The sequence below is a fragment of the Trematomus bernacchii genome, unplaced genomic scaffold (assembly GCF_902827165.1).
Source record: "Trematomus bernacchii unplaced genomic scaffold, fTreBer1.1, whole genome shotgun sequence".
In the NCBI taxonomy this organism is placed as follows: domain Eukaryota; kingdom Metazoa; phylum Chordata; class Actinopteri; order Perciformes; family Nototheniidae; genus Trematomus; species Trematomus bernacchii.
This window is the reverse complement of record NW_022987973.1, coordinates 8,384,935-8,408,956: the sequence shown is the minus strand read 5'-3', so window position 1 is coordinate 8,408,956 and position 24,022 is coordinate 8,384,935. Positions and strand designations below refer to the sequence as shown.

Here is a 24,022-nt window from a genome sequence, read left to right as displayed (position 1 = left end):
TTAGTGGCGTTAATTTTTTTTTGCGTTAACGCGTTATTAACGCGTTAACTTGACAGCCCTAATAATTTTACAATATTTCCTCTGTATTGGATTATTATCGGATAGGGTAACCTGAACTACGTCTGAAAGCAGAAGTCTAGGGCAAATCATTGCAAGTCTCTTCATTGCGCATGTCACAAAATGAGATGCATTGTGGGACATGTAGTTTAAGGGCAACGTTCTCCTGTAAAGCGGCACGTAACATTATAATAAACTTATTATATTCTTTGCAAGCTCTTGTGGGGCCACATAAAATGAAGTGGTGGGCCGGATTTGGCCCCCGGGCCTTGAGTTTGACACCCCTGCCCTAAAGGTATGGATATGCTCACATTAATTGGTTTGTATGACAACCACATTGGAGCAGCTTCCAAGGCGGTGTGAAAGTCTGTCATCACATATTAAGAGATCCAATAATACATGGAAATTGGGGATAATGGCACAACATTGAGACAATCTCACGTGCAAGATATTAATATTGTTGGACTTGTTTTTGCATGTGAAAAGTGACAAAGCATAGAAAAAGCCCGCTTAAGAGATAGAGGTTCAAACCCAGGTTAAGTTCTCAGCTTTTCTGAAAAACACAGTCACAACCCAAGTGACATGATTAGAGACACAATAATGCAATGTCACCAATTCAAGTCCTCATGACACTGACCTCATGTTGTGATGGTGAATTACTGACCTTGGATGCTGTCACAGACAAAATTGTGTATGGCTATTTTGAGGATGACCACTAGACATTTTTTCAGATATAAATCCCTTTATAGTTCTTTAATTCGATGTCACTAGATTAGCTCCAAATTGTGCCTTTAGATGTGTCTATCATTTTCATAGGTTTCATAGGTCCCCAAAAAAGTTATGAACATCAGCATAACTACACTATGCTATGACAATTATGACTGTGTGGATCTTTGCTGCATGTTTGTCCTTATTTAATCTCCGCTGACTAAAATATCATGTTCAATGGTGACATGTCCTTGTGACAAATTGAGCAATATAGAAATGTTGGTGGAGCTGTGCGAGCTAATCAGGAGCAGATGGGGCCTCAGAGAGCTCAGCTTTTCCTTGTCAGGCAGTGAAAGACAAGCATGGATGTTTTTTTTTGTACTGTGAGATTAAATGTCTGAACCCTAACATTTTCTCTCACAACATCCTCTTGATGGAACGTAAAAACATTTGCCCTGCTGTAGACGCTGGTGTTCCACAATATCAAAATAAATCATCATATTTTGGTGAGATCTTGCTGTAAAAATAGGTCACAAAGGGCAAACGTGCTGATACTCCATTAGATCTACTGTTGCTTTAATCACACACACAGTGAGTTAAATTAAGAAATATTAAAATGTTTAAATATATTAATTGAACATGTGTGTTCCCTCCCAGCTGGACAGGACAGAAGTGATCAAGAGCAACTTGCACCCGGTCTTTGCCAAGGTTTTCTCATGGGACTACTACTTTGAGGAGGTTCAGAAGCTACGATTTGAAGTCTATGACATCCACGGCACTCACAGCATCGGGACCCGAGATGATGACTTCCTGGGTGGGATGGAGTGTACTCTTGGCCAGGTAGGCAGATGCCAATGTCCTACTAACCCATTTCATTGACATGTACTGGTTAGGTTGGTGCTCTCAAAACTGTATTTTGAATGCTGTAAAATACACAAAACATATCCACAGCTTGGTAGTAAATTCCACTCCTTGCTTTGTTTCAATTTGGGTACTTCTGCTAGTACACTTCTATGTTCTACACCGTGTACATGATTTACTTATTTGTGGACTGCTTTAACCTCTACAGGACAGTGTTCTTTTAAATTACACACGGCTGTTCCAACTCACCGGGAATGATGTTTGCTGCTTTAGGATAGCTAGCTAAATAGTCAAGTTATTCTTTAAGAAAAGAAAATTATTACACACTGCATAGTAACCCAATTAACATACTGATGCTTCTAAATGACAACAGAAGTGGTGCTTTTGTTTAGTGCTGTGCTTACCCGAGTAACTGCTGCTGGTCCTTTCCTTCAAGTTGAGAAATATCCCGTATTCCACACTCAGCTTTTTGAATAACACTGAGAAGTATGACATGACAAAATGCAGCTGGGTACACATAGTGTGCTGCATTTTGTCATGTCATACTTCTCAGTGTTAATGCATTTATGCAATGCAAATAGCAAGTGTAGGTAAAGAGGTCTATGTCCTGAGAGACAGCAAATGCTCTCTGCTCTTTACTGCTGAGGAAGGTTCAAGACTAACGTGTGTTTATGTTGTTCTTTGCAGATTGTGGCCCAAAAGAGGATGGTGAAGCCTTTGTTGCTAAAGTATGGGAAATATGCCGGCAAATCTACCATCACAGTGAGTTGCTTTCATGTCTCATATGTGCTTATGACCTTGTTGCTCTGATGAATGAAATTGTTGAGATTGCTGGACAGTAAAGTGGAAGTCAGAACATTTGACCAGGGAGAGCTGAGAGAAATAATGGATGTCAAATTGATCTGTAAAACTGATTTCTTTTTATTTATATCCAATGTCACATCCGTTTACTCTTAGGCACCATTATGGAATAACATTTGTTCTTACTTTACTAGCATGATGATTGAAAAGAACCAAAAGATACTTTGTTATCTCACCACTCAGAAGGGCTTTATCTTGCTACTGAATATAATTCATTTGTAGTGGTGGTTAGTTGTCAGAAGTATACATACTCTCTGATAATGGTCTCTAGTGTTCATCTTTGGTGCTATCGATGCAAACACACACAAGGAAGCAAGAGGAAATGATGCATGTATAAGAAATCACATGTGTCAGATGTGGAAGAGAAGAGCTGTTGGTTCATTAACCGCCATCTTCCAGTTAATAAGCCAGCAGTGCAAGCAAATATAAAGACAAGACGAGCTAGATTGCGCTGTGTCCTACACTCTGCCTCATTTGGGAATACACAAAAAAAAGGCAGGAAGTGGTCATTTTAGAATGAACTGTAGCAAATAAAAGTGCTAAGCGTTATGTTTTGACAGGTTGAAGAAATATGGTATTCAATTGGGTTGGATTCCTGTGCTGTGAGGAAAAAGTTAACTCATTAAAAAAAATGTATATATTTTTTTCTTCTTGCCAGATTTAGACTGTATATATTTAAATATATCCACAGCAAATACTTTTTGAAGGTCTTTAGAGAATTCACACAAAGACATTTTCTGACCATTTCTTCCAAAACAGATATAAAGAATTCAGTGCAGTAACATTATGCTAAACCCTTATCCAACATATAATTGCTTCCCACACATACTGACATTGTAAAATATTCCTTTTTATTGCATTTTAATACGGCACCATCTGTTTTGCCTGCTATATAGAAGATGTGTATATGATTTTGAATACATGCATGAATGCAACCATGAATATATTGTTTGTGATAAAGATATAACAAGCGGGATACAGATGTTTTTATTAAAATACATAAACACAGACAGATACAATTATACTTCTATACCACTATTGACTTAATGCATTTCTAAGCCCTTAACAAAACCCTCACCAGGGGTTATGATATGGACAGTAGAGAAATCAAAATAATAAAATCTTCCAAAAATAATTGAATTATTCTTGTATCATGCACCAATCAATACATATTGCAATATAAATATATATAATAATAATAATAATAATAATAATAATTATTATTATTATTATACAGCCCTTGCTAACAAATTAAACCATTGCTATATTTGAATCTGACTGAATTGCCATTTCACTTCACTACATTCAAAAAATAGGGTGGTGTTTCTTTTGGAAAGGTACATTCACTTAAGACCTTTATACATGCTAAATACATTAAACAGGGACGCATTGAAATAAATACATTTAGCATTTGGCACATTTTATGGATAACATAAAAAAATCTGCCTACAAATAAGAGCTAATAAATCACATCATTCATACAGTAATGATCAGCTGCCACTGAATGGACTGGGTGACATTATGGATGAAACCACACATACCTTTTGAAGATATAACAAGTAACATTTGGTATTTGGAGAGAACGCTTGTGGCAGAAATTTACATATTGTACATTTGAACAGAACTAGGCAAGAAGTGAATATCATCCAAAAAGTATATCCCCATTTGATGGATACACTTCACACACACTGCACTCTGTACCTGACAAGTCGTGAGATAAAAAGCACAGGTTCCATACTTTGCCAATCATTACAGCCAGGGCTTGTCAGACCATGGCTCTGCTCGCTCTGCAGCAACAGTTCTTACCGTTTGATGTAAAGTTTCAGTCAGTTTCCAATAGAAAGACGCAGAGATAGCAGACTTCTGTCTCTGTGAGTGGGCCAGTGGAAGCAGCAGAGAGAGATCTGTGATTCTTTTTGACTAACACACAGGTATAAACAAACAAAACATGTTAAAGAGCTGTTATGAAACGTTATTATTGCACTGCACAGTACGTGGTAACTTCATAAAAAGTTGAATGTTCAACTCGAGACAGTACCCTATTACAGCAGGGGCCCATTAGTGTGTGAATAATGGGGCTCTACTCTTTCATTGTAATGTCCTACAGTCTTTTGTTAAGTAAAAGCCACTTCACTTTGTTAACTGCATGCCACAGTGCAGACGCTGTTAAGGTAAAAGTTACTTTTTGCAATGGAAAGAAAAATGTTGGATGAAAACTGGAGTAAAGCCTTAACTTTTAACTACTGGCAGATAATTAACTTCATCCTATTATATGAGAGGCTTCATCTTACTCTGCAATTTAGTAAAAACTGTAGCTTTTATGAGAAATGTCTTGCTTTCCTGAAATGTATCATGTAGTCATGTTCTTGCCATAGTTAATGAAGCCCATAATATGCATAAAATATTGCTAACTAATTGTATTTCCTCTCAGGTGCACGCTGAGGAAATTTCAGGCAACAACGGATACGTGGAGCTTTCCTTCTGTGCCAAGAAGCTCGATGATAAGGTGAGCAGAGCACATGGAGAAACCAACACGGTTCATAATTCATTAGATACGGTTTATAGCACTACACACGGGTAGCAGAGGTAATAATGTGATAATCATGACGGGATGCATCACTGGCATAGAAGTTATACACATATTCATATTATATTTAAATCATTTTATAATTTAATTGTACAAGGAGAGAAAAAAGTGACATATCACACTTGTTATGACACATTTTTGTAGTCACATAATGCTTTAACAGGTACACTTTCTGGTGTTTGGACACATCCTAGTGTCAAATGAACATTATGTGATATCGCATTTTAAACGTTTTGTTATTACTTGTTGATTTCATGTGGTTTTACTTTGAATCTGGATATCACTGACCCTCACTGCTTCTGACTCTCAAACCGTCAAACTTTGCTGAAGGCATATTTCAATCACAAAGACAGCAGGGGCTGGCATCCAATTACGACTGTGATCATCTGAAGTCTGCATGTTCTTCGAAACGAGCCTTAGGATGTCAATCTCATAGGCTGCCCTTGATACACAGAGGTATTGGCAGAAAAAATTGAAATGTTCTACAGCCCGTTCACTTATTTTTGAAATTGCAGTTTGCCGTTTCCCGCTACTCTGACAGTTCAATTGAACTTGAATGTTACACAAGGAAAATGATTTAAAAAAGGTACTAGCTATAGCGTGCATCTTCCCCACAGTCTCTTTATATCTTCCCCTGCATGTCATATTTGCTTTATATATCCAGCTACTGGATAGTGCTGTGAGTATTGAGCCTCTGCCTGTGAATCCACCCGCCTGCTTTGTTTAAACTGATGTGAATACAGCTGTGGGCGCAACACTGGGGAGCAGTGGTGTGTAATCGAGGACCACAGAGACACAAGAGTGTTCATGTTTTCACTGAAAAAAACCTTTTCAGCAGCTTATTTGGAACAGATTTTGGTTGTTGATGCCAAATAACCAACAACCATGATGCACATAATGATAGACACTGACTCCGTTTACCTGCATGGAACATTTCCTCCTGGTTTGGAAAACAGCCAATCTTTAGGTGGTTGATTTTAAACATATCTCGGTCAGAAAAAGACACAAAAGCTCACACGTAGAGTGGGGTTTGACTCTAAAGGCCGGCACGTTTGTCAAACATTTAGAAGTCATCAACAAACATGGGTAAGGGCTGTATTTGATTTCACTGATGCAGGGTAAGAAAGCAAACTTCTTCTCTCTGATTTGGGATAAGGTAGAATTATTTTTTAAAGTAAAGCAGCAAATATTTATTTTGTTTTGAAGTGATGAGTAATGATTGCAATAACTCTTGCCATTGAGTGATTAGTAAAATATTAGTAGCTTATGTACACATCTGCTACAATCTCCTTTTAGATTAGTTTTGGTCACCACCAACGCTGAGCTCTTTGGGTGCTAAAAGCTAATTTTGTTATTTTGACATCTGGTAAATGAGAACGGTAAAGTTGGGTTGTTAACCAAATTCACCAGCTACAAGATGTTAAAACATATTATTGATTTATTGTATATATAAACATATTAAAAAGTAAATTTGAAACAAATGTCAACAGGTACCACAAGTAACTGTTATGCTCTTGTTATACAAATCAAAAATGATTATATGGTTTCCTCCATAAATAGAGTTTACCATCTATCAGGTCGGTTCCCTACCAATACAATTTATCAGCCACTTATCTGCCAGGTTGATGTTGGGCCTAACGATTTATTTAGCAGATGTTGAGTGAAGGAGCGGAGTGTTTCTGATTAGCTGCTCGACAGGTGTATCACCTCCACCGGCTGTATATATTGAGGGATCACACGTTGATGAACAGGAGCATTACTTATGAGATATCACTCACATCCCGGCCCAGGGTGGGATTTTGACATCTGCGTTTGTGCCGCGGATTTCACTGGCTAGCGGTTGCCATGACAACAAAGAGAGGATACTACAGCTCTTTTTGCTCCGGTCCCTCAGGAGATGTATCTGGCTAATGTGGCGGGAAATGCACCATTACACGCACACGCACACACACACATGCGCACGCACACACACACACACACACACACACACACACACACACACACACACACACACACACACACACACACACACACACACACACACACACACACACACACACACACACACACACACACACACACACACACACACACACACACAAGATTCCCTGAAGAATCAATTGTCCTAAATAATCAGCACTGCTCTGCTCTCAGACGTGTGTGCTTTAGACTGAGACTAATTTAAGGCAACAGTAAATAACCGTGAAGGAAGCTAACTCTTACGCATGTTTTCAAATAAGCTGGTTATTCACTGACGATGTAAATAGAGACAGCTACCATAGATAACTCAAATGTGTGATGCTGGGCTATTGCAGATTATGAACATGGGAAGGAATGGAGTGCAAAAAGTTAAAATGATCTCCTAGTCAGCTTCAAATAAGAAACCAATAGAAATATTCCGAACTGCAATGGAGGCTACATTGAAGGAAATAAATAGCAGGTCATGAATGCTTTTGGCTCAATACAAGTACATAATTATGGCATGAGATGTAAGCTTGCCAAATATTCTCAAACTCTCGTCTGACCAAAAAGCAATCTTTTTTTCCTCTATCCTGAGTATTTCATCACCGTAGCGACCACTCTGTGCTGTGTGCCTGCTACTCCCTGACCTTTAATCACAGAGATAATTAACTCTGCCTCTACAATCAGCAATGATAAACCACCATCAACAGCCATTTGTATAAATTACAGTTTCCTTTCAAACAAATCATCTAAAGACACTTATTAAAATTGAATATTTAGTAATGAGATTTTTTTGTAATTTTGCTTGTACTAAGTTCATCACAGCCCCGTGGTAAATGTTATCTGACTGATTAGCTTCAATGCTATAAAGCAAATTAAGTCAAACCAACAGTGTTGAATTGAATGTATGTGTTTTCATTAGGCTTAGGGCTTGAACTCTCATTAAGAGTCAGTGGTTTTGACATCTTGTTTCCTCTGCAGGATATCTTCAGCAAATCTGACCCTTTTCTGGAAATATACCGAATCAATGACGATCTATCAGAACAACTCGTGCACAGAACTGAGGTAAAATCATCATATTCCCTTTTCACTTCAAGCAACAGCTGTTTTCTGCCACTTATTTCATATGTAACGGGTTCCTTATCTAACAGGTGATTAAGAACAACCTGAATCCTGTGTGGGAGCCGTTCAAAGTGTCTCTCATATCTCTGTGCAGCTGTGATGCAGAACGTAAGCTCAAGGTGAGAGACCATTAGCAACTAAATCTACATCAGTGCAAAACACAGGGGTCAGGAACTGTATAAACAGGGCTTAACAAGAATGAATTAAAGTAGAATATTTGAAAGGTGAATTATTACATTTTGCATGAATAGTTTATCTATGGTCATGGCAACAGATAGTTAACAGTTTTGTCCACGTGTGCCTACAGTGCCTCGTGTGGGATTATGACTCCAGAGGGAAACACGACTTCATCGGCGAGTTCTATGCCACTTTCAGGGACATGCAGAACATTTCCAGTGGAAATAAGGTCAGTGGACGAAGAGACCGAGGAGAGACAGCCGTGTAAATGTTTCATCCATTTTCAATATGCCTCTCTCTGCTGAAATCCATCCCAGATGAAACCAATGTCATGGTGCTTAAGATTTATTGGCAATGTTCAAAACACTCCTGTCTTCAACTTGCTGTGTTTAGGTGACATGGGACTGTGTGAATCCTAAGTACAAACTGAAGAAGAGAAACTATAAAAATTCAGGAGTTGTCATCCTCAGTAACCTTAAGGTAGGAATCAGTTGAACCAATCACTGTTTTACTTACATTATGAGATAGGAATTCAAAAAGTAGACTGAGTATGAATTGTAATTATGAATGCTTGTACGCACTGCATGGTGACACAATCGTCTTTGTTTGTTATCTCTGACTGCTTAGCTTAATGAGTAAATGTTTAAGGATATTTCCTCAGAGGGCACTTTTCGTTTCCGCTGCTTTGAGAAGCTATATATCACAACCATTTCTTTTCTTTTTTTTACACTTTGTAGTCAACAGATTTGTCGAGTTAATTCAGTTTTAATGACCAGATGCTTCTGAAAAGATGCTTCTGAGGTTTTGCTATAAATACATATTTGTCTTTCTATTGCAGCTCCACAGAGTGTACTCCTTCTTAGATTACATCATGGGAGGATGCCAGATTCACTTTACGGTAAATTGAGCAGTCTGTGTTTAGTAACGCTTCACTGTCCTAGAGCTTTTAACAGGCCCTGGCTGTATGTATTACCCAATAATGTGACATTATCTGCATGTTACATATTGCTTTTATATAAACAGACATTGGTATGGTTTTCTTTAGTGGTTCATTAGCATTCAATGTGCAGCAAAGGTTATATTTTCTGAGCGTGGAACAGTATTTTAAGATTGTTCTCATCCTTTAAACTTTCCCTGATGGTGTTTTTGTACATGCACTCAGTTCTTTTTCTTGGCAGCATCGTGGAATAAATTCAAACCTTCAACTTTTGCCCTTTAGTCTGCCCTCTGTTGTGCAACATCTCACTCTCTACTGGATTACTGAAGAAATGAATATTCATTTTGAGGATCGCTTTGGTAGATGCAGTTACTTCTTAGCTGGTTGGATGTGTTCAGGAGCTGGAGCTGTTCCTACAGTATGTGGGTGTAAAAAGCCCAAGTTCATACCTCTGATCAAATCATTCATATTTCCATTATGCAAACTTCAGACTTGCTCACACATAATTACTTGTAAAATAATAAGAAGCCAAAAACTAAAGCTGAGAAGCAAAAACATAAACTTAACCTTCTCATAGCACAATGATGTTCCAAATACAGAAGCTAATGGTGGATTTCTACTCTAGTAACTGATTCCTATTATTCATACTGCGCACTTCTTTCTACCAGGTTGCCATTGACTTCACAGCCTCCAATGGAGACCCGAGGAACAGCTGCTCTTTGCACTACATCAACCCTTACCAGCCCAACGAGTACCTGAAGGCTCTGATAGCAGTGGGGGAGATCTGTCAAGACTACGACAGGTTTGTCAGTCTTTTGTTTCTCAGTAAAGGTTATCTGCTGCCTACAGGGATTGTCGGTGTGTTGGGTTGTAAAAGAGCGCTGCAGAGGGCCCCTTGCACGACATTTCAGTCGGATCTCTCACACTGAAACAAGCCACTCCAGCTGAACCATTACAAAAGGATTGGAATTGGAATCATGGGGGACTGGAGCAGATTTGCAGACGTGTTTGTTTCTGCTTCCCAGTTTGTTTTGAGCTGTAGGAACTGAACTCTTGACTGCTAGCTCCTCTATCTCCAATGAATTTCTTTACTGAAATGTGTTTTACATCCTTAATGGATAAATGCAGAAGTTCATTTAAATAACCTTTTAAACCCATGGCAAAGTGATGCACAACCTGGAAAATGTGGACTCCACTGGCATTATTTATGCATGAGGCTGATGTAGGGCTGAAGCAGGGCTCGGTAGAAGCCAAGGGCATTGACACAATATTCTGGACACACTTGACTAGCCATTTTGTCAAAGTATCTATTTATTTCCAGATTTCTTTGGACAAACTGACAGAAAGAGGACATTTTGACCTCTGTAGGCACAGTCAGTTTTCTGTATTTTCGTGTCTGACAGACTTTTGGCAGAGATTTCTAAGTAACTTGTGTATTTATTTATACCAGTCTAGCATAACAATTTGAAGACAAATAATGACAACACATACCACATCCCTCTCACAATAAAGATCTATTTTCACTTGAATCTGTATGTCATACCCCTTTCCTCCCCCATGCTCCCCCATCCTCTTTGACACCCCACGTATGTATCTGTTGGTGCACTGGGCCAATGGCTAGTAAAATCCTATATTAAATGGCTAGATAACAAACGGCAAAGCACAGTATGTGTATAAAATACATTTTGGAGACAGAAAAATACACATACAACACATGCACTGTGGAATATTATTTTTGCACCAGCCAATGCCTGTTTGCAGGGACAGTGCTGACTGTTTTGCATGTGCTTCACATGCTCTATGCTCACAGTGGTGGCTGCATTTGCATTCTCCTGTGGATAACTTGAAGATACTGTTTTTTCAGCATCTGGTTCACAGCTACTGGTCCCTTCTTAGCTTGCATAGGCTCATTAGATGGAACTGCAGACGGACACATGCAGAGACAGGGGATAACACCAGGATAGCAGGCACTTCAAAACGAAGTGGGAGGCATTATTGCTGGTGAAATAATGGCGTATAATCAGATGTAAAGACAGAGGAAGTCCAGCGGGAAGAAAACACTGAAGCTATCTGAACAAAGTTATACTTTCGTATATTATTCCCGTCACTGCCGATACAAATACTGGCTCAGGTCTTGGCTTCAGGCACACACATCTTTGTTTAAATGGCTGATTGTCTTGTTGAAAAGAAATATGAAACAATGTACAATTGTGCAAGAAAGTTGTCTTTATTGCTGTCAGGCTTGACGGTACTTTTGAATAATGGGACATTGTTTATTATATGATATGTGTCAGAGAAAGACCCTCTCATCTGTCGAAACTAAGCCAGATGAGGATTAACACGTAGACTGATTTATGCAGATCCTTCTATTGAATATCAGTGGGGCACTTTCTGGCTAATTATAGCATCCCGAAGATCTTACTAGAGACACTGAAAACATGCCTTAAAATTACAAGGTCGTTATTTTTCGCTTTATGATTTCTGTGTTTACATATACAGTATAAACAACATCATATGGAAACATGCCGCTGGTGCAGAACAGTGTCGCAAGTGTAGGCAGCCAATCCCTCTCAGGTTGGAATTGTTATTGAGGTGTAAAACGTGGGCATGCAAACCTTTTAGCCTTTAGTGGATATAGGTGATGTGGGATTTTAGAGTCCTTGCAGAGGAGTGCATTATGGAGCTGGAGTGACTAGCTTTTGTCTGTGTGGGCAGAGGCTCGTATACCTTGCTGAGAGGGCTATTATACCGGCCACATCTCCCTGTGGTTGCTCACAAAGGGAGAAAACAAGGCCCACCATGAACCTCACAGCAACATTCATAAGATGGAAATGCTGCAAACTTAATCCTCTCTGTATTGTCTGGGCTGAGGATAATGTGTCATGTTGTCTCTACACCTATAGAGAGATCTATAAGAAATTCCTTAATTGGCATAGAAATCAATTAATTGAGGCTCTAAGGGCACATTTATAAGAGTATGTTATTCACCAAAGAGTAGTTTGCCTAAGAGTCTTGAGGTCGAGTGATGAGTGCTGTACAACACATCTGAGATCAAAATGGCTCAGCATGAATCACCCTTTTCCCATTAAAATATTTTCCTTTTTAAATATTGATTTGCATTGGTACCAAACACATTTCTCCCTATTATTTTGCATCTATACAACATACCTTGGTGTTTTGGAGAGGTCACAGTAGCGGGAGTACTTTTGATGAAAATGGGTTAAAAAAAGTGAAATGAAAACATATAAATGTTGAAGGTGAGTTTAGAGCAATGGCAGTTTTTCATGCTTTTTTATCAGTTGCATGACCTGCTGGACACTGAAATCTATTCATTTGTTTGGTACATTATTCCCAGAGTGGGTTTATATCTGGAAATAATACAGTACATTAGCCAGGGCATGTGGAGAGGCTGCATTACAGAGAATACAAGTTGGACTCATTCACATGTTTTTTTTTCTTGGAACAGAGGATAATGATGGCAGCCAAATGTGTGTTCGAAATGGCCCATGTACCATATCCAGTGATGTCTTCCTAACAGGCTGTTGCTGTGACCATTTGCAGCCACTCCGCAAGGTTATGGGAAGAGAAAAAATATCTTTTTTTCTTCTGAGTTTCTTGAGAATGAGTTGCTCATTCTCAAGAAACTCAGAAGAAAAAAAGATATTTTAATAAGACAAATAATAGGAATAAGAAGAATAGATTCCTGCTGGTCACTAATACTATTGCATGAACAGCAATTGCCACTGCTACTAACCATTATACCAGAACAACAACAACAACTCTCCAGAGTAAAGTTTCTTCTGTCAGGACTTCACCGTTAAGAGTTGGTAGCTCACTCTGACAGTGTAACCATCATCACTCTGCCAGCTTCTATATGAGTCCACACCCATCAGAGATAATTAAACACTTTGGATAGCTCTGAAAAAGCTGCCTCAAAGCCATATTAGCTCTAAGAGTGGACAAACAACTCTCCAATCAACACTTGTCAACGCACCAGATAAATCAACACCTATTAACTGTGTAAAGTTTGCTGTGTATCCTTTGGTGCACTCACACCATGTCCAGAGTAAATGAATTATTATTAGGATTCTGTCAATCTTGAGATGCTATTTGAGATTGAGCTGGGCTGCAACATCTGGGTTGTTTTGTGAGTCATAAAGGCATGGACAGTAGATGTTCTAATAATGGAGGCAGCCATTAGAGAACACTGTAGGTAAATATTCCCTGATATGAATATAAGCTCTGCTGCTTATCGTAAACTCTACTAATTTTAGTTCATAAAGTAAACACAAAGTATTTCCAGGCTGTCCTCAAACCAGATTAAATGAATGGGGTACTCCTGAAATTTGTTTGGTAAAAAAAAAACATAATGGTCACAACATTAAACTGCATTCCCCGAAATACATTTATTTAGTTGGGCCTGTTAAAAGCTCCCATCTTTCTTAAAAGAACATATCAAATAATTAAAACCATGTACAACAAAAAAATGGTATTAGCAGAACTGTAAACATGTACAAAAAAGCTGTTTGAATTTTTAAGGCATTTTATATTTTTGATTGCAATATAAGATTCATTTATAATATAAGAACATGTTCCACGTTGAACTGTAGTGTGGTTTTCTGTGTGGTCTTGCTGTGTAGTGTATCTACATGTACAATTTAGCATTTGTATACTCCAAGCATCTCATGTGTTGTAGTTGACGGCAGGGACAGTGAGGACAAGATGGTCAGGTCTTCATTTACCTTAAAGCTCTTTAAAAAACAACCAGCATCTTCTCTTAAGAGGAAAATATTCTCTGGGCTTTTGTCTTTCAATACAATCAACATTGTTATATCCATTTTGCATTGAGCTGCTCTTTGCAGACCATTCATCACCACATTGTATTTTCAAGAGTTAACCACTCTTCTGCTGTGTTTGAAATGAATCCCATATTTCATTCTCAAGTTATACACACTTAAAAGTTCACGTTATGGTTGTCAGTAAATTGTAAGGGACACATTGCATTGTGGAAGTCTCAACAAAAAGGAGTGTACATGTCATGGACACTTCTTTTTCATGACAATGGGGGAATGTTTGACTATGCTAGTGAATGGATTTCATGATCAGATTTCAGATACACAAGTAAATGAGCAGAGGGTGAACATATCGCACTCTCGGTAAACAGAGATCGTCTTGTTATTTATACAAATCTCTGTTTCCTGGCCTTGGAAAAGAGCTCTCATTTCAGCATAGCAGAGCCTCTTATAGTAATATCTGCCCATCTTAATTGTGAGCTGAAAAATGGAGAGGATGAAGACTGTGGGAAGCTCTTTGAACAGGTGCAAACACTGGCTGCAGCCACGGATTTCAAATTGTAGTTACAGCTTTTAACATTTATGAAATTCAACGACGCAGATGGTATGCCATCGGAAATATGAACACATGGATAATATATCAATGCTTTTCAGAACACTTTCATAGGCTATCTCATGTTTAACTTCAGTAACTGAAATATATGACTGGCTAATTTGCTTATCTTTTCAGTGACAAAAGATTTTCAGCTTTGGGGTTTGGTGCCAGAATCCCTCCAAATTATGAGGTGAGTATTTCTCCTCTTATCTCTCCCTGTTTTTTTTTTATACACATCCTCCCTTTTTAATTATTTCCCCTAACACTGGCCTTCTCTTCACATGAACAATATTATGCATATATTCATGTTCGCATGGAATCCTGGTATATTCCTTCACCCTGGGACTTGCATTAAGCAGCTGATTTCATTGACCAGTTTTATGACACAGTCCGTCATTCTGTCAACATTTCACATTTTAATCTAATTACCAACTTTTTATTCATAAGCCCCATGTCTTAAAATATCAACTTGTCTGCAGAAACTAACATGTTCTCATAAGATAAAAGCCCTGTAGTGTTGATGCTTAATTTACATAACAATTCATGAGTGTGAGAGCATTTGTTTAAGCAAATTGGACTTTGAGAACCAAAGCCTTCAGTGATTCAGCATAAAGCCCTCAGGAGACATCTGAAGAGTGCACACGCACGCACGCACGCACGCACACACATTGATACACTTTTTCATACCAGACAAACCAAACATAGGCTGTGTTTTTTTATTGATTGTTTTTTATGATTGCATTGTTCTATGTGCAGATATGAAACACTTGTAATTATCATTTACATCATACAAAGATTCATGGCTTTTGGCTCAAAACTATTTCTGAATTAACCACAACAGTGACTGCCCAGCAGAAGCCACATTTATCTTATTTCATGCTGCTGCCACATTGTGATTTGTGCTGCAGATGAATGCTAATTAAGTCATTACAATGAACTCATATGCTACACCTCTGTGAGGGGTTGATGGACCAGGAATATTTCTCAGTGTTGTTCTGCACTGTTGTATCATTTATTATGCATTATGTATACACATTTTATTTGAATTCATATAATAAACAAAGAACCAAGATTTTCCAGCCAAGGATGTACCAGATAATAATTATGCGCATTAATGGGAAGCTTCCGTTTTATTACAATGAATATGGCCTATTGTGCTCTGTTTTTTGTAAGCCACAGAATACGTGCACAAGTCAGAGTTAAGGTTAAAAGGAGAAAACATCCCTTACCATCAGATAAGTGTGCTTTTAAAAAAAAATCTGGTGCATTTGCTTGTTTAGTGCGGTTTGTCTGTTGCTGGTATGGAGGCAGTCAATTGAACTCTGATGCTTAGCTGCCCTCGTACTGTTGATCCAGTTTTTTGCCTCGGACTGTTGTGTAATTGGATGTTGGTCTGAAAGTAAAGCTGGAAGCAAACCACAGGATTTAATGATAGTATATGTGTGTTTTTAGCAAGGGTTTAAAGCAGGGGTGTCCAAACTTTTTTCACCGAGGGCCACATGCAGAAAAATATACGAAGGGCTGGACCACTCACTAGAGGTATATTGCCTCATAAGTTCAGTTATAAGTTAGCAAAATCAATCAAATGTAGGTAAATGATGCTTGTGAGTGTTGGCAGCTCATCCCTTAAAACAGAAGCCTCAAATTAATTATAATAAGGAGAAATAGGAAGTGTAGATTTCAAGCTTGTTATGTAAATAAGTCATTGGGCTTTTTTCTTGTTTGTTTGTTTGTAGCCTTTATTTAACCTGGTGAAAAATCCCATTGAGATCAACGATCTCTTTTTCAAGGGAGACCTGCGGTACATTAGTTACACATAAAAACAACAGAAAACAAAAGGACATCACAACATAATTACAGGGGTATACATTAGCAACCTATTCACAATGACAGGTATCCAATAACATTTCATCCAGCCGTGCTTTAAAATGATGCAAGGGAATCAAAATGCTCAGTTTCAAAAAAAATGGCATAGTGTTCCAAGCTAGAGGAGCAGCGCACATAAAAGCTTTAGTACCTAAAACAGTCCTAGCACTTGGCACATGTAATAAAAACACATCCTGGGATCTCAGGCAATAGCTACTTGCCACTCTCTTATCAACTAAGATATGTTAGAAAATCTTTCCAACTTTAATTGACTGAATTTATTTGAAAAGTGGTCTTATTAACACATGAATACTACTGTGTAATATATGTTTACATTTTTATTTAAGTACAATATAAGACAAGCACAAGTTTCATTTGTGGGCCATATTTCATTATACTTTTTGAATTAGCTGAGGGCCGATTCAAAATGGTCCGCGGGCCGCATTTGGCCCCCGGGCCGTAGTTTGGACACCCCTGGTTTAAAGCCTTAATACGATCTGCTGATTTACAACTGATCATGAACGGATGGATACATGTATGTAAAGCATTTGGTAACCATTGCAACACACATGCAATATTGATAATAAACATTCATTACATTTTGATTTTCAGGCAAGTAATACTAATATCATTTATTTAAGCTCTTTGTAACAGCAGATTATATTAACAAATAAGTATCATTGAGGTTTGGAAGAGTGTGAACAGATTTGAACTGAAAGGCAACAACAGATCACATTTTTCGTTAGGTTGGACCAGATGAACACTCATCTAATCTGCTTCATCTGGAGTGTGGAATTTTGCCAAATCCTGATTTGTGCTCTGGATCATCTGATATTACCTATTTCCAAATGAGCTTTGTACTCTTCTAACAAGTGAGCAAAGCACAGATAAAAACCCACATATGGAAATGATCAAATAACCAAAGCTGATTTCCAAACTTGGACAGATTAGGACTGACAAAAGGTTTTTCAGGACTTTAAAGGGAGTGTTGATTTTGCACTGATGCTAATCCTCAATACATCTGAACAGGCAAAGCCAAAGATAAGATTGTATTATTGAATGAGTGTCACACAGTAGCACACAAAGCACAGGTGTAACTAACACAATTACCAATGCTCTGTTCCATTTTTCTGTCCCTATAAGCCATGCCAGCGAACCAGCCTGCACAATAGCAGAGCCTCAAAACTGGCACGTTCAAATGGAAGACAGACAGCCATTATTAATGTTATTAGTTACACCTGTGCATTTCCATGTCAAAAGGTCCGCCATGAAACAGGCCTGTTAAATGAGATACAAAACAAGAGCCCCTCTCTTGCAGTGGCCCCATTCCACAATACAGTGACTGAATGCAGGCTGTTAATCACATTAAAGACAGAAATGACTCAAAAGAAAGTAGCCAGCTGGAGAAAAGTCAGTTGTCACTGATCTGGCTGACAGTTGGTGCTGGTGGAAAAAAAGGTTTCTTGTGAGAGGAGGTATCTAGAAGGGGATTCATTTCGTGCCAAGTATACAGCTTTTGAATAAACTAAATAAACATGACGTTTGGGTGGCGAAAATAGGCCATATAAAAGAAGAAGGGTTGCAGTCTCTTTCCAGAAACCAGATAGCATACAGTGAATGATGTACATACAATACTGTTTGTATCACTACACACATGAAAAAGTGAGGGACATTTAAAAAATTGGTTGAAATAGAAATTGTTTATGTATATATATGAATTCAATAATTAAGGGGCGGCTGGTTTAGTGTGCTGATCATCAGATCAGGGGACCAGGGTAGCACTGGTTCAATCCCACCTTGACCGCCACGGCAGTCAACATGCCGGTGTGTCTTTGGCTAGACAATTCAGTGTAAATTGCTCCTGTGGGTATTGTCCACAGTATTCAATGTATTACATGTCTAATATATGTAACATATAATGTAAAGCGCTTTGAGTACTCCGGCAAAAGTAAATACCATGAATTATTATTAATATTTTGACCATAGTTTTCTAAGTTCCAGCTTGCGTTTTGTTATCAGTTCTTGATTATGAGCAAATAATTTCCCTGCCTGTAATTGACATTCAAAACGAATCATTTAATGATCCTCCCTAGTATTGAAAATGACTGCCATAATAATTAACGTGCCAGCTGCAAACTGACTCCCAGTATCATTTGATCTGGTCAGTAATAACGTTGTAGATGCCATCAGAAGTTATTTCTAAATAACTCTCAAAAGCAGTAGGACAACTAACATTTCCAAGGTTCAGTCTGTGTCACTTTTGGTTTGTTTCAATTCTACAAAACTCATCTTTTCATAACCAAATTGTACAGAGCAATACCGTGTATTCTAGGCTTTAGCAGAGTCTAAACATGGCAGCTGCTTCTGGGGACAAAGCCTCCATGATAATTAAATAACTGTTTCCCATTTTTCTCTTTATCCACAGGTGTCACATGACTTTGCCATTAACTTCAACCCAGAGGATGATGAATGTGAAGGTAAGGAAGGGTTGAGTCAGGTTTTTATTTAAACATTTGGAACATTTAAAACATGGCTCGTTAAAGTTCAAGTTATTTTACTTTTGTAAGGGGCCAAACATATTCAAGCCTCGTAAAAATACTTGACTGCAGTGATTCATCAATCTGGTGTTTAGTTTCCAGCTTTTTTAATGACAAGTGTAGATAACTGTAGATAATGTTATTGATGTTTCCTTCATTTTGCTCTGTGCTCTCTTTGATCAGAGATCCAAGGAGTGGTTGAGGCGTACCAGAACTGCCTTCCTAAGATCCAATTGTACGGCCCGACCAATGTTTCTCCCATCATTAACAGGATAGCCAAACTGGCAGCAGGCGACGGCAACATTAAAGATGCGTCTGTGAGTGTCTCTTTTTATACTCTATTATAATAAATTGATGTAATACAGGCTTTGTTGAAATGCATCCCGCTGAGTTCCCAGAGTGAGAAGCCTCTGGTTCACCTCTGTTCACAGCTACAATGCCCATGGCGCAAAAGAAGAAAGTGCCTATCAAATTAGTATTCTTTAAATGATGATGTGAAGTCCCGTACTGATGTTGTAGTGGAATCCAAGGTTTCCTTTTGCCACTATAGAGCGGGGTTGACGACATGCAATCCAAAGCAATAAGCAGCCGAAGGTTTTCAGTCAAAAAATGTAATTTATTAACAAAAAAGTATTGACTTAAATAGTGTCAAAATAACAAATCTAACTCAATATTTCGGCGATATACTTTCCTATATAAACTATACTTTGCAGTCCAATTTGCAACACTAATTTCGGTTTACAATTTGCGGTCGAAAAACTGTTCCGCTCCCCGTCTCATCAGGTCTCAGAGCACCGCGGCTGTCCTCAATTACCTCACTTAAATAAACAAGGAAACAAATCATATTTACGATTTGAAATAAACAATCATTTCATCAAAAGATATTCACCATGGCAATATAAATCATTTTCCATCATTAATTCATTTATCAAATTATGAATCTAAATAATAACGTTGACTTCATTGTGGCTCTAACAGACGTATATTTAGTTTGCTTTAATGCATTTTCCAAATCATTGACCCCTTTTTTGTGTTAAAGAAATCTCATAAACTGCTGTTAAAATGGGATTCAACACAAATGCCTAATAATGTTACTGAGCTCTTTATATTTCATTGATATCTCATTGGGAATAGGAACAGAAGTCTCTTATCTATTTACGCTCTCACATTACCCAGAGGGTTCACTGACAGTAGTTTCTAAGCTATTATACTCTTGTTATTGTACTGACCTTCATGTCATTATAACTCTTCTTTTCTATTCCATCTTTTGATCAGTGAATGAGCTGCAGTAAACAACCAGGCTTTCAGGGCACACATTAGAGATAACTACACTCAGAACATTGAGTAACACATAAACACTTTAAGCTTCCAATAAACCATCCACCTCTCATGGGACCAATCAGAAATAATTACATGTCCATTTTCTCCGACACCTCGTATTCTCCTTTTACACCGTTCAGTGGAAACATGCAATGGTTTTCACACATACATTCACACAGACACAAGGATTTCTTTTTTTTTTTAAATATGTATTTTGTTTTTAATAGCCTTCCTTTTTATTTGTTCTTGATCCCCTTGTTTTCACTGATGTACACACTGGTACCCTTTACTATAGAGGCTTCACAATTCCCCAAAACAAAAAGACCAAAACACACACTTAGAGTTTTTCTTGCTAAACCACATGTTGCTGTTAAAATGGGTTAGTGTCAGTATGGACATAATAATCTTATCCTTTTCCAGCGATACCACATCCTGCTCATCCTCACGGATGGTGTAGTGACGGACATGGCAGACACACGTGAAGCGATTGTGCGAGGCTCCTACCAGCCTCTCTCCATAATTATTGTTGGAGTGGGCAATGCAGACTTCACAGACATGCAGATTTTGGATGGAGATGACGGAGTCCTACGTTCACCGAAGGGCGAGCCAGTCCTCAGGGACATTGTGCAGTTTGTGCCCTTCAGAGACTTCAAAACGGTCAGTTTTTCTCTCCGTCTGTCAATCTAACTTCTTGACTTTCAGCCTCAACCCCACTTCTTCTGACGTCTGTGTTAGAAAAACAAGTGGACATTGATTTTTTTTATATAACACCCTCTCCATTGTTGTTTAAAAGAGCGCATAGGCAGCAGACAGACATTTCAACAACAATCAACAATGAATAAATAAGTAGAGAAACCTAATAAATGCAGAAATACAGGATACGGGCTGATGAGAGGTGAAGAGATTAGTATGAACATGATGTGAATCATATGCTGTGGTTTTTACAGTCACCATATCTCAATACATATGGTAGGTTTTAACCTGATGCTTTTCCACAATGCTTTGCACCTTAATTATCAAAACACAATATAAGGGAATACATGAATTTCATCCCTTCAGGAGAGTTTTACAGAATCTATGCGATATAAGAGCTTATATATATATATATATACACTTTATGTTTTCTTTTTCTTTAAATGATCGCTCATGTATATAGTTAACCTACATATGTATTACATACTATTATTACATATTTGTAACACTTACATTTTATACAATTAAAAATCAAACAGCAAGTGCACTCCCTTTTTACCCAACAAAGTGATGTGTCCAGACTTGGCACATAAATTGTTAAACATCTAGGCAGATTTATCTTGCAGGCCTGCACATGTGAAATAAATGATATTCATTAATGAGTTTTATACTACTGACATTTCTTTTTCCAAATATGCTCAAACAAAAGTATTTTTTACCCACTGCATGCTAGTTAAACATTAAATAATCAACTATAACTATAACTTTTTTTGATGAGTTATGAACAGAACAGTTACACTCTAATACAATGTCTGATACTGACTGTCTTAAATATGTCTGAAACATAAAATTATTTGTTACCCCATCTGTAGTCCCCCGACAAATCCAGCTGTTCTCTGTCTCCATTGCAGGCTTCCCCTGCAGCCCTGGCCAAATGTGTTCTTGCAGAGGTGCCCAAGCAAGTAGTGGAGTACTACAGCCATAGGGCCATCTCCCCAATGTGTCCAATTAGTGAGTCGCTGACCCCCGTCCTCACCCCTATTGCCACCACCCCAACAGAATAAAACCCTGGGACCAACCTTTGACCACAGCATCAGTCCAGAACACTGAGAGGGAGAAAGGACGCATGCCTCGCAATTTTGGACAAGTACTGAAGCAAAAAGCTTTCTAAATGTGTTGTTACTCATTTATTTCGTTCTTCACAAGTGTTTACATAAGGACAGCACTACAGAGGCTGTTGGTTACATGTGTCTGTTCGATGTGGATCCAGCGTTGTTCTCCCTGGCTGTGAAAACCTTGACCATCCAGCAGCTTCAGTATCAGTCCTGGAGGATTGTGTTGTTTTTTACCCCACATTTGTATGCATGCAGGCCAATCCCTCAGTACTGATCCATCCAGCGGATGCAGACTTAAAATTCCTCACTGCTCAAGACATTCAGCACCTCTACCCTCTCTATTATGTTACTGTTTTGCTTATGTGACATCTTCAGGTACTTTTGAAGATAAACTGTACAGTACTGTATGTTGCAATCAAAATTATATTGCTCAACTTGAAAATACTGACAACATTTAATCCAGATGTTATATATATATATATATATATATATGTATGATTTACAGGAAGAAATGCTGCATTCAGACCGAATAATACCTTGACCTTTCTTTATGTACCTACATTTTTCTGGCTGCAATATTGGCCTTATATATTGGATAACAATACAACCATATTTCCAAATGAACAAAGATAGCATATTTAAAATCAGTCTTTATCATGAGTTGATTTGAAGTGGAAAATCATAAACATGAGTGAAAACTCTGTTTCTAAAGAGCACCAGCCATTCTCAATAGAAAATCCTTATTGATACACCATGAACCATTAATTACACCACCCCCACTTAGGGCATATGAAAGCAAGTAATGCTGAGTGTCTGGGCTGTTAGCAGGTTGCCAAGTTAGTATATTCTGTGTAAAATATTGATCAAATCCACCAGTAATAAGGTCTTAATAATGCCAGGTGAGAAAACAGCAGCAATGGGGAAATCCTGGATTAGTTCCAATATGTCTCCCTTTGGACCTGATCACCTTCTACATCTGTGAATCTTTAAGTGACTTCTGCTATGTGTAATATTTGATATGGCTCAAGCTTGCGTATGCTTCTTTCAGTTACAAAAGGGAGCTCACAAGTCATACAAACATGGAAAATACAGCCATGTAATCAGCTGGCATGTGTTTGGGTTTCTGCAGCATAAGTTGCTTCTTATGTTTTTCTCCAAGAGAAGACAAATGATTCAGTGAGTTTGGTGGCTTTGGTATAAACTGTGAGAATGATCCTTCATGTCAAATGAATACTAATAGTCTGCTATTGTTGTCCATGAGACATCCGTCATGCAGGTGACACCCTTCACATTCCTGCTCTGTTTTTCTTCTTCTTTGTGCTGCTTTTTATACGCAATATCATTTAACTCGATGTTTTGTAGGGAATTTAAGTGGAGAGTGCAGTTTAGATCCAATGAAAGCACAAAGCCGATTAAAACAAGTGCTTCAATACACACGCTAATGTTCATCAAACCAGCTCTGGAATGTGTTCAATTTGACGTTTGCTCATGTTTGTAAATGTGCGTCTCAAGAACAAACTTTTTCTGTGAATCTGTTCTTTTCATTTTCAAGAATTTCTTGCCTGAATCTCTAACCTTCACTTTAACTTACCTTGTCAGGGTTGTGCAGATTGTCGTCATAGTGTTCAGTGCGTAGTCTGTAACAGTTCACATAAAGCTGTACCATGTTTCGGCCTCAGTATTTTCCCAAAGGAACATATTATTACTACCAAGGTTTACGCCTAACTTAAACCGATCCCTTAAAAATCACGAAAATAAGATGCTGTTTGAGATGCTATGTCCTGTAAATACCAGAATGCATTTTGGCCTCTAACAAAACAAGAAATGAGAG

At 38.2% G+C, this 24,022-nt stretch overlaps 1 protein-coding gene across 2 annotated transcripts in view; it reads left to right on the top strand.

The window, feature by feature from the left end:
* cpne7 (copine VII) overlaps positions 1–22,625 on the top strand; it is a 28,998-nt gene extending 6,373 nt beyond the window's left edge. For both annotated transcript variants that reach the window (XM_034116672.1, XM_034116673.1), the window contains exons 4-17: positions 1,423–1,605; positions 2,314–2,388; positions 4,919–4,993; positions 8,018–8,101; positions 8,188–8,277; positions 8,466–8,564; positions 8,729–8,815; positions 9,174–9,233; positions 9,941–10,074; positions 14,796–14,850; positions 18,952–19,003; positions 19,247–19,380; positions 20,804–21,040; positions 21,988–22,625. In XM_034116672.1, the coding sequence (XP_033972563.1) occupies positions 1,423–1,605; positions 2,314–2,388; positions 4,919–4,993; positions 8,018–8,101; positions 8,188–8,277; positions 8,466–8,564; positions 8,729–8,815; positions 9,174–9,233; positions 9,941–10,074; positions 14,796–14,850; positions 18,952–19,003; positions 19,247–19,380; positions 20,804–21,040; positions 21,988–22,140 (1,518 nt within the window). In that variant the 3' untranslated portion in view covers positions 22,141–22,625. The remainder of the gene's footprint in view (positions 1–1,422; positions 1,606–2,313; positions 2,389–4,918; positions 4,994–8,017; positions 8,102–8,187; positions 8,278–8,465; positions 8,565–8,728; positions 8,816–9,173; positions 9,234–9,940; positions 10,075–14,795; positions 14,851–18,951; positions 19,004–19,246; positions 19,381–20,803; positions 21,041–21,987) is intronic.
* The last annotated feature ends 1,397 nt before the right edge of the window (positions 22,626–24,022 follow it).